The sequence below is a fragment of the Podarcis erhardii genome (assembly GCF_964252035.2).
Source record: "Podarcis erhardii genome assembly, chromosome: 1".
Classification (NCBI taxonomy): domain Eukaryota; kingdom Metazoa; phylum Chordata; class Lepidosauria; order Squamata; family Lacertidae; genus Podarcis; species Podarcis erhardii.
Window position 1 is genome coordinate 116,952,987 of NC_138497.1, and position 12,068 is coordinate 116,965,054.

Sequence of the window (12,068 nt, forward strand, 5' to 3'; positions counted from 1 at the left end):
GGAGGGGTTTGCAGCAGTTGGGGAGGGGCTGGGGGAGCAGTTGGGGAGGGGTTTGCAATTTCTGTGTTGTGGGTGGGTTGGTGCGTGTCTGTGGGAGCAGTTGAGGTTTTTGAAGACATTGGTGATTTTTGAAGCTTTTCCTAAACTTATTTTGCAGCCATTTGAGGTTTCTGAGGACGTTGGTGGTTGATTGTTGAAGCTTTTCCAGAACTTCTCTTTCATCCATTTGGTAAGCTAAACTTTTAAAACTTTTTTGGGGGTTTTTGGATTTTGGATTTGGGGTTGGGGTGCTTGGGATTCAAGGCCTTGGTTCTGGGTTTTAATTTCTGTGTGGTGGGTGGCTGGCTGCTTTTGTATTTTTTGGGTTTGAAGCACATCACTGATTTTTTTTTCTGTTTCTGAGTTTACGAAGGTAGGAGCTGTGCTGCCATGGGACCCAAGAAGACTGCTGCTGCGGTGGCCGGCGAGAGGAAGAAGGAGAAGGTGACGCTGGAAATGAAGAAGGAGATCATCTGGAAGCACGACGGTGGAATGCGTGTGACGGACATCGCCAGGGAGTACGGCAGGAACCCATCGACCATCGGGACCATCCTGAAGATGAGGGAGAAGATCCTGGCGACTGATGCAGCCAAGGGAGTCACCAGGATCGTGAAGAACCGCCCAGCTGTCCTGGAGGAGGTCGAGAAGTTGCTGCTCATCTGGATAGAAGAGAAGCAGCGTGCAGGGGACACAGTGTCTGAGGCCGTCATTTGTGAGAAGGCCAAGGCCTTGCACGCTGACCTCATCCGGGAACAGCCAGGAACCTCAGCCGAGCCAGAAGTCTTCAAGGCTAGCAGAGGTTGGTTTGACCGGTTCAAGACAAGATCTGGCATCCACAGTGTGGTCAGGCATGGAGAGGCTGCCAGTTCTGATGTTCCTGCGGCTGAAGACTTTGCAGCGGAGTTCCTGGAGGTTGTGACGACGGAGGGCTACGTTCTGCAGGCAGAGGCTGCGCAGGAGCAGGCCTCACTGGAAGAGGAGGAAGCAACTGAGGAACGGCTGTCCTCCGAAAGACTGAGGGACATTTGCCAGAAGTGGAAGGAGGTGCAGACTTTTGCAGATCTACACCACCATGAGAAGCACGTGGCACATGACGCTGGGAACTTTTATGATACGAGGGTCATGTCGTCTTTCAGGGAGCTGCTGAAAAGGCGGATAAAGCAGCAGACTATGGACAGGTTCTTGACCAAGAAGCAAAGAGTGGAAGAGGAGCCTTCTTCGAGTGGTCCCCCAGAGTCTTAGAAAATGTACTGTACACTTTGTTGATTTTTAAATGTTTTTCTGTCATGTTTATAAAGTTAATTTATTTTCCCTTCAATTTTTGAACTGCTCTTTACAGTATGTGTGACTTTAAAGAGCAGTTAATAAACTGTTGTTGTACCAAATTTGGCTTTGTTTGGACTTTTTTTGACCATAGGAACGCATTAATTGATTTTCAATGCATTCCTATGGGATTTCGTGCTTCGCAAGACGAAAAATTCGCTAGACGACAAAAATTGCGGAACGAATTAATTTCGTCTTGTGGGGCACCACTGTAAATGGGAGCGGGAGACATGAGGGAGTCCAAAGAAGTGATGAAATTGTTGTGATAGAAGCAAGATCGTTTATTATTTGTGCATTTATATTTAAAAACTTTAATAAATATTTATATATATATATAAAAAAGACAACGCACTCAACTCAATAACACAGAAGACAGTTCTAGAAAACCAAGGACTCAGTAGGAAGCAGCTCATTCCTGTTTACACCTAGGGATGGACCAATCTGTCAAATGTTGGTTTCTCATCTTTTTCTCATCCTTAAGTTCAGCTCTCTACTTTTCTGCAGCAGTTTTCATATTTAAAAAAGTCCTTGAGAAAGCTTGTCAGGATTTTAGTGAGCGTTTCTTCTCCGTATATCTATAGCTGCAAGGTTTTTCCCCTATTGTGATGATCGTTTAGTGCAAGTTTAGTGCTCATTTCCGTGTTATTTGCTTCCAGAAAAAAACTTGCTAGCAAATAATAATGGAAATGTGTGCCAAAGCTCTAATCCACTATACTTCCACTATAGTTCCAGAAATTGCTTTTACTTCCTGTGAAAGTTCAAATATAATGCGGAAATTAACAGTTAGGGAAATAACATGAAATGGAATAAATTGCCATGTGACTGCGGCCTTGGAAAGTTTTTCAAGGCTGGAGCTACACTGACCTGTTTAACGTTATTTCCTCCTATTAGAATGATATTAGATATGTCGTTCTAAAATGTCACAGGGCATATTTGTTAATGAAAACATTTTTTACCTTGGTTTTTTTCTTCAATTGTAAGTACAGTAATACCCAGCCACACCATTTTCCAAAACTCTGTTTCTTTTCTGTTACTGGTCGCTGGTTGCTCTGCTCCGCCCTCTGGTGTAACATTTTTTTTTAATAAATAATATTTATTACTTTTAAAACTTACAATAAAAAAGAAGAAGAAAGAAGACAAAAGAGAAAAAAAGAACAAAAAAGAGAAAAAAACAATACACTACAATATATAAACTATACAAAACACAACCTTAACACATTAAACTAAACACAATAAACTAAACAAGACAATACAAAAACAATTTAAAAACATACATCATACTTTTTCCATATTCTATCTTTCATTCCCTTGTTTCATCGACCTCCTCTCACCTCCCTTTTTGTATTCCATTTCTATTAGTTGTCTCAGCAATTCCTTTCCCTCTTTCTCTATTTTCTGTCATATAAATGTCTTAACATATTTTTAATCTTATTTTCCATTAAAACTAGTATACTTATTTAAGCTTAACTCCTTAAAACATTTCCACTAAGGCCATAAAATTTCATTCCAACATTTTTCTATCACTCATTAATTTTACAATATTTCTATATATAAACTTTAAACTTTCCAATCTTCTTCCACCATCTTCTCTCCCCGGTCTCGGATTCTGCCAGTCACTTCTGTCAACTCCATACAGTCCATCAACCTGGAGATCTTATGTCCGAGGCTCTTAACTCTTTTCCACGTCCCTTCTGCAGGTCTTCTTCATATTCTTTGATGGATACCATTTGAGGGGGGAGGGTGTCACAGTTTGAACGCAGTAAAAAAAGGTAAAAAACGACATAGGGATATACGAGCAGTGCTTCACCGATATAGTCTCATAAAACAATTAAAAATTATGCGATAAAAAAGAGAAGGTAATAGAGCATTAGGAACATAAAAAGCAGGACATCATGTGCCCGTCTATGTTATCAAAACCATCCCTTAACCTTTCCTTAATGTTAAAAACCATGCGTGTAGATCCATCTCAAGTATCAGACAACAGGCAGGATGCTGTTGGACCAGGGTTCCCATTGTTCCTGACCATTGTCTATGCTGGCTGATGCTGATGGGAAGTTGTAGTCCAACAGATATCTAGAAGGCACCTCACTGGCTATTCCTGATCTAAAGGACACCAGGAGTGGATATTGTTAGGTACAGAATTTACCGTGCATGCTTGATTAGGCTGCCAGACATTATGTACACACCAAAGAAAAAGTGGCAAAAAAGAGAACACACACAGACAGAAGAAGAGTCGGGCGGGGAGGGGGAGAGAATCCTTTTCAGGATTGTGAAGCAGATGTTTCCTTGACCCAGCCTGAGAATCCTCTGGGGGAAAGCAAGACTCCTCTGGAGTCAGGGCCGCACCTGCCTGCTGCCGTGTTTGTCATGATAGATAGATAAAGGAAAAACTGACTCAGCAATGATACTTACACTCTGTCTCCCTCCTCCCTGCCCGCCATTTCCTTTCCTTTAGTTAGAATTAGTAGATAGATACTCAGATTAAAAGCCCCTGTCTAGATATAAACAATAACACTGATTAAATGGGATCATTTGGCCAAGGGAGATTTGGCTGGGTGGGTTGCCCATTTTTCATTCAAATGCTCCAGCTTAGAGAAGTAGCTTCCAGCTCCGAATAGATTGAATCACCATTAACTCACTGAAGTAGTATATGGAAAGAAAGATGAACATAGAAATGCAGGCTTCCTCTTAAGGCAAGCTTGCTATTTGTCTCAGCACGTAGACAATTAAATGGCATGGTTTATCTTGGATTGTCCATTGATGGCTCTATAATCTCACACAACAAGTCGCTCCTGACAAACTGCAGCCAGCAAAAGGCCAATGCTCTTTTCACTGAATTATTGGGATTATTGGTCCCAACGGCATGTCAATCTCCAAAGTGTTACTCATACCCATTGGCACTGATGGAAGGTTTCTGTCCGCATGGGCATATATTTTTGCCAGGATCACAGCAGCGGGAACGATCAAACTCCTCTACCCACCATGTCTGAGCTTCCACAGCATCTGATATTTGGGTCTCCCGCTTCTAACACCCCTCCCCCAAATTATACTATATCCAATAATGCATCCTGTACAGTGGTATCTCTGGTTATGAACTTAATTTGTTCCGGAGGTCCATTCTTAACCTGAAACCGTTCTTAACCTGAGGTACCACTTTAGCTAATGGGGCCTCCCGCTGCCACCACCACACAATTTCTGTTCTCATCCTGAGGTAAAGTTCTCAACCCGAGGTACTACTTCCGGGTTAGTGGGGTCTGTAACCCGAAGTGTTTGTAACCCGAGGTGTTTGTAACCCAAGGTACCATTGTATAATGTGTAGTTTGGGACTTTGGTTTCAGTTTTATGCTAGCCATTGTTGTGGTGCCCCCACGTGACAAGTACACTGGACAACTGGATGAGAAATGTGTTGCTTAACAGACCTGTCTTTTAGCTGTGAAAAATAACGGGGAAAAGCACAAACCCATTCTTGCAAATGAGTGAACAGAACAAAAGCTGAGTTAGATGTGCTCATTCACTTCAGTGGAAGGGGCTTTTATCAGGTTCATATCTAACTGACATGGCTGTATATTATTATTGTTACTTACACCTGTCAACTTATCCTCAGAAGAGTGACACTCAAAACTGAGCATTAAAAACAAGGACAAGCAATCTAGAATTCACCATGCGCTGCAGTGTTTTTGTTTGGTTTTCGCACGTACTCGATTCAGTTCAGATAGATTTAAATTCACTTGCATCCCTTTGTGAACAATAACGCAAAATTAAATTCACAATTCCCATTGATTTTGGTGGGCTTTGAAGCCCACTGAACTTTCTTTGTTGTGCTTCACATTTTAAGAATGCATAATGTCAGTCTCTGTCTCTACAACTGCAAACCCAATAAGCTTTTTAAAATATAAATTTGAAAGTTGAAATTGTTGTAATTTTCTATGGCAGGAGGGAGACAAGAAACCAAGTCAAGAAAAAAGAGAGGACATAGTTTTGTTTTGTTCCAAAACAGTAATTTTGTAGGATTCGGCAATGCATATAAAAGCAATAAATAGGCAACCAGACCATAATTAAATAGACTCCTGTGCTTATTTCTGATATTTTACACATTAGTTTTATGGATTGTGACACAAGCTCAGTTACAGAACTCATGAGATTACAGAATGCACCCTGATAGAAAGCTCCGTGGGTGCTCTGATGCAGGTGAGAATATACTCTATTTGCCCACTGCTACTTTTGTATCTTGGGACAAGGGTGGCGCTGTGGGTTAAACCACAGAGCCTAGGACTTGCCAATCAGAAGGTTGGCGGTTCGAATCCCCACGACGGGTGAGCTCCCGTTGCTCAGTCCCTGCTCCTGCCAACCTAGCAGTTTGAAATCACGTCAAAGTGCAAGTAAATAAATAGGCACCGCTCCGACGAGAAGGTAAACGGTGTTTCCGTGTGCTGCTCTGGTTCACCAGAAGCGGCTTAGTCATGCTGGCCACATGACCCAGAAGCTGTCTGTGGACAAACGCCGGCTCCCTTGGCCAGTAAAGTGAGATGAGCGTCGCAACCCCAGAGTCGGTCACGACTGGACCTAATGGTCAGGGGTCCCTTTACTTTTGTATCTAAAGGATTTCATCTTTTGGCTCAACTTTTGGTCACAATGCTCATGATTTCGTATTTTACATTTTACAGTAGATTGTGATGATGATGATGGTGATGATTTTACAGTATTAACCCTAGAGAATCTCACAATGGAACTATTAAGGGCCAGCTTTGTGATCTGTGCAAATGATCCAAATGTTATTTACCAGAAGAGCGCTAATATTAATTTTCATTTATGGCACAGGAGTCACTAATTGAACCCTGTTCTTTTCCACTTCAGAAAAATGACCCTAGCAGCAGAGTGAAGTTAAAACCTGTAACAAGGCGGGGGGGGGATGCAAATATAATTTAAGAGTGCCAATTTGCTGTGTAATAAAGACGGGAGCATGAAGCACTTTCAAAACCAGATAAGGAATCTAACGTTTGATGATCCCCCATATAATTTAACTCCCTATTAGTCTGAATTGGTCTTCATTTCAGTCCTTTATAACTATTATAGTTTTAAAAGAAACAGAAATAAAATTCCCACATTGTTTTTCTCCCTACAACATCGTTAGGCTATAATACTTAAACTTTCCAAGTTTGTAATGGCTAGAAAAAAGGGCTCATAGATTTTTAAGACAGAAAGGACCCCAATAGTTATGTTCTGTGACCTCCTATATAGCACGGACCATCTGTGCCACAAATTTGTGGGTTATAGGAACGTCTTTCGAAGAGATGGGGCTTGAAATCTGCATTGTTTTATGGATGACAATTCTCAATTTCTCCAGTCCATTCAGTGGAGGCACTGAGCTAGATCAGGACTGGGGAACCAATGGCCCCCCAGATGTAACTGGACTCATCCCTGATCAATGGCCAAGCTGGCTGGGACTGACAGAAACTGGAGTCCAGGTTCCCTACCCCTGCATTAGAGCATTGTTCTATGAAAAGCGCAAGGGGCTCGTTCAACAGGAGACAGGAACCACTTAGATATTCTAGGACTGCTGAAAGGTCATGTCTCTGCTCCCCACATTCCTTGCACCAGGAGTAAGCCAAAAATGGATTAAATTCCTTCTTTTTCTTTAGAGCAGCCGCACTATGAGGAAAAGCAAATGGCAGATTTTTGGAGGGCAGAAAGTGGTCACCAAGTTTGGAGCACAGTAAATTCTGTTATCATCATTTTCTGGATTAGGCACCACCAAGTTGCTTAGTTTCTCTCTCTGTTCTGTTGGCACCTGTGCGGAGCACAAATCTTTATCACTGTAGAGGCCAGGATGCTGGCTTTATGAATATTTGTTTCTTCCATCCTGCACAAGTCCCTGAGTTTTACTGGGGCTGAACGTCTGCCTGTGAGCAGCTTGAAATCACCCCATTGGCATTTTATAAAACAGGGTTTCTATTACCTCTACTCTTTTCCTTAGGCAAGCAGGTGGAAAGGGAGCAGTGCCATTTTCCAGCCCTGGAAAGAAGAAAGAGGAGCTGCCACCACTGCTGTATTTGTCTATCATCTGTCGATACAGCCCGTCTGGGCATGTCAGATGGGTGGAATTTGGAAATCAGTTGCCATATTAGTTATCTACTTACTTAACAGAATGGTTCCTGCTTTTAGGCTGCATGCACACTATGCAGTAAAGAACCTCTCCCAAGGAATCCTGGGAAATGTAGTTTGTTATGGGTAATTGGAATTGTGGGATGTGGGTGGCGCTGTGGTCTAAACCACAGAGCCTAGGGCTTGCAGATCAGAAGGTCGGTGGTTCGAATTCCTGCGATGGGGTGAGCTCCTGTTGCTCGGTCCCTGCTCCTGCCGACCTAGCAGTTCAAAAACACTTCAAAGTGCAAGTAGATAAATAGGTACCGCTCCAGCGGGAAGGTAAACGGGGTTTCCGTGCACTGCTCTGGTTCGCCAGAAGTTGCTTAGTCATGCTGGCCACATGATCCAGAAGCTGTACAACGGCTCCCTCGGCCAATAAAGTGAGATGAGCGCCGCAATCCCAGAGTCGTCCATGACTAGACCTAACGGTCAGGTGTCGCTTTACCTTTACCTAATCGGAATTGTAGCTCTATGATTGTATGTGTGTGTGCTTAAAAACATATGCATGTGCACATCTCTAAAGTAAAGCCTTGTTTTAAAGGGCCTTCTTGGTAGTGGTGCCCTCCCTGTGGAACACCCTCGCTTCAGATGTTAAGGAATAAAAGAACTATCTGACTTTTAGAAGACATCTGAAGGCAGCGCTGTTTAGGGAAGTGTTTAAGGACTGATGTTTTTATGATGTTTTTAGATATGTTGTAAGCCGCCTACAGTGGCTGGGTATAGATAATAAAATAATAACAATAACAATCATAATAATTAAATGGAGGCTATTATGTCCCAAATGAAAAAAAAACCAATTTCATCCCTAAAACCTAAGTGGGGGAAAATCAATGCTTCCTTTGGGGCAGCACTCTAACTGGCCTTACCCGCACATGGGTTACAATCCTAGTCTGAAGGACTAGTTAGCATGTAGGGCTCTTAAGCAGCCACCTTGACAGCCACGTGAGGGTTGGTAGGCAAGTACATTAACTCTTAGTAATGTGGTCTGCCTCTCAGACACCACCAGTTGACCTCTCTCAAGTGGTCAGATTTGGCTCTGAGGACTCCAGTTTCAGGGCCCCATTTTTACATGAGTTTTGGTTGGCGCACTTCATTAGTATACCATATTTTTCGCCCTATAAGGTGCACCGGCCCATAGGAAACACCTAGTTTTCAGGGGGGGAAATCAAGGGGAAAAAATATGATTTCCCCCCCGCAGCTCTGGGAGCAGCGGACAGGCTGCACGCAGCCTGTGCGCTACTCCAAGACCTTCTTCCTGCTTTTGCGGGAGGTGGAGGAATTCCCCCACCTCCCGCAAAAGCCCACAGGAGGAAGAAGGGACTGACTCAGCCAGTCAGTCCCATCTCCCTCCTTCGGGAAAAGCCCCCAAGAGCCGCACAACCTTTAAAGAGCACGCAGCTCAAAGTGGGGTCGGGGAGCAGCGGGAAGGCGTCACTCGCCTTCCCGCTGCCCCCCATCCTCTGGGGCTGGCGATGGGGGAAGCGCTGCGCTCCCCCACCGCCAGCCTCAAAGAGCAGACTCTCCTGGCTTCAGCAAAAGCAACGGGAAGCCTCCGGAGCAGGCTTCGGAGGCTTCGCATTGCTATTGCTGAAGCCAAGGAGCCTGCATTCGCCCCACAGGACGCACACACATTTCCCCTTCATTTTTGGAGGGGAAAAAGTGTGTCCTATAGGGCAAAAAATACGGTATTTTCCCCACAACATGTCCTTGGCATTTCCATCTGTGTAAAAGAATTGTTCCTCACCACCTTGGTGTATAGGTTCACCAAAAGAAACAAAAAAGGTGACTCAGTCTGGGAAACATTTAACTATTGCTGTAATATATTTGCAGCCTATTTGAAGGTCCACATTGTTAGTACATAAACCTGACTGGTAATGGATAGCTCACGGAGTCGAGTGGCTGGTTAAAGTCGCTAAATCCAGATCACACTTAAAGGCACCCATGCACCACCTAATCACCATTTTTCCAATGGGGTTTAAAGATTTTGAAATGCACGAGAGATCAGGGCGGCTCTGTTCTTTAAGCCTCAAAACAGCAGCAGCAGCAGCAAGAGTTAAGACTGAGTTGTAGAAATGGCCAATGCTGATGGATAGTGCGTTCTAATTTATTAGCCTCCCTCCATCTTCAGACATAACCACATTAGGATAGATTTTGCATCTGATTTTAAGCTATGTAAGAGCCACAAACGGTATTTTTAAGGAGGCAAATTTCTCTTGCACAAATAAAATGTATTATTATTGTTTTCTTTTTAAAATTTGAACTGCTGGAATACTTTGTTAAGGCTCACTTCCCCTTCCCCCTGGGAAAACCTGAGCAAGTGTCAGTCGAGTTTTCTGGAGATTGGCATTTGCTCTGATTTAGTGCTAAAGAGAGAGTTTTCTGGGGGAAAGCGGTATGCCAAAGGCAAAACTGTTCAGACCCAGGCATTCTAGGCACAGGGCTGGTGGAAGAGCACCTAGCCTTGTTTGTTATACATTTAATAAAAGATAAATTACTGCTACTACTACTGCTATTATATTATTACCAACCAGAGAAGAATTGCAGATTAAGTTGATGGATTATGCTGAAATGGCAAAAATGACCGGAAGAATCAGAAATCAGGTAGACCAAAATTTTAATAAGGAATGGGGGAAATTTATAAAACCTTTGTGAAAAACTGTTAGTAAAAAATCGTTGTAAAATCGTTAGTAGGATTAGAATAACACTTGTAGTTTAATGGTGAATTTTGGATATAATGGAGATGTAAAAGACTTGGATTCTTATAAAAGATGCAGGAGGAAATGACTAATAATAGGACCCACATAGGGGAGGAGGGAAGTCCAGGAGATTCTTTGGAGCCTTGTTTTTCTGTTGTATATGTGATTGTACAACTATATATATATATATATATATATATATATATATATATATAGACTCCATCTTCCTCCCTTCGGAGTTCTACAAAGGCAACTAAGCCAGAGGGAGCTGGCAGCCAGGGCTACCCCCTAGACTGGTTGAAGGTAAGGAAGCAGGCAGGAAGGGCTGGCTGAGGGCAAACTGTGGTTGATGGGGCAGTGCCCCTTTCACCCAAAGAGATGAGCCTATACTGACTAGAATGGGGCCCTGGCCTGATGTTTGCTTCTTGCTAGGAAACATTTGGAAGTATGGATACTCCAAAGTGGCTGTATTCCCTTGAAGGTGAGAAGGTCAGTCACGCTGAGAATGGCAGGCAATTAGTCACTAGTGTAGTTTCAGCTGGCAAACGTGCACCATAATATGAGACTGAATCGAGAGCCTTCTTTGCTCCCGCATCCCTGGTCAAATTTGTTTTTGATGATATGTGTTAAGTTGTGGGTTGACATAGCAGACGACACAGCGATTTCTCCAAGTAGCTCTTTATTTCGTAAGCTGGAATAGAACTGACTGCAAACAGCTCAGCCGGCCTGCTTTTATAGGCAGCCGGCTGTCAACATTGTAACAACAACAGCCCAGAGTTCCCGCCTAAAATAACTGACGCGGACCTGAGGGAAAACTATCTACAGACCTGAGTGAAAACTATATACAGTATCCCCCTGCTGGCCCAGGGTGAAACTTCACTACATAACACCCCTCCCCACCGAGATAAGGCGTTAGTTACAATCGTAATGGTTTCCTTATATACAGCACTACGCGTAATGGTTCAATTAGGCACAAAAGCATATTGGTTACATTTCCCATACTTAGACCAACAGTGATACCTGTCCAACAACATAGTCCTTTAAATAAGTTGGGCGCTTGGAAACTCTGCCAGACCGCCGGGGACTGGTAGCCAAGTCCGGGGGGCCACACAGTTCTTGCTGAGGCTGTGGTGCGACCCTAGGTGGCGTTGGAACCAAATCCCCTGGATCCGCTGCTGTGGGTGGAGCCTCCGCAAGTGGAGTGGTCTGAGTCTGTGGTAAGTCTGGCAGACCCTCTGAAGCGGCTTGGTTCGGCTCCACGCTGGCAGTTTGCGAGGGAGGTGTAGGTGGGGCCTCGCCATCTGTACGTGTCTCTTCTGGAGCCGCAAGCGCAGTTGGGGGCACCTCGGTAGTGTCCAAGTCCCCAACCCTGCGCCTAAGCTGGTCTATGTGCCGTCGCCACAAGCGTCCGTCTTCGAGTGCCACCTGGTACGAGCGAGGTCCAGTGACTCCCACTACTGTGGCTGGCACCCAAGGAATGTCCCCCACATAGTTCCGGGCAAAGACCTGGTTTCCTGGGACAAATGACCGTGGCGCGTTGGCACAGCCTGGGGGTTCAGCCACGGCAAAGTCCGGGTGTAGCCGGTCGAGCGGTGACCTGAGGCGGCGGCCCATAAGCAGTTCAGCAGGACTCCTCCCTGTGGCCGCATGAGGGGTGATGTGTTGCACGAACAAGTATTCGGCGACCCGCTCATGCCAGTCTCCCCGGTCCAGGCGCGCCAGTGCCTCTTTTGCCGAGCGCACCATTCTTTCCGCTTGCCCGTTGCTGGATGGATGAAAGGGTGCCGTTAGGGCATGGCGGATGCCCAGTCCCAAAAGATACCGCTCAAACGTGCCTGACGTGAACTGTGGTCCGTTGTCAGAGAC

General features: G+C 44.5%; 1 protein-coding gene across 1 annotated transcript; it reads left to right on the plus strand.

Annotated features, from left to right (window-relative positions):
• The first annotated feature begins 211 nt into the window (after positions 1–211).
• Positions 212–1,424, plus strand: LOC309334902 (putative CENPB DNA-binding domain-containing protein 1). Its single transcript, XM_081849637.1, has 2 exons — positions 212–912; positions 988–1,424. Exons 1-2 carry the CDS (start codon positions 430–432, stop codon positions 1,279–1,281), a joined length of 777 nt encoding a protein of 258 aa, XP_081705763.1. The 5' UTR covers positions 212–429; the 3' UTR covers positions 1,282–1,424.
• The last annotated feature ends 10,644 nt before the right edge of the window (positions 1,425–12,068 follow it).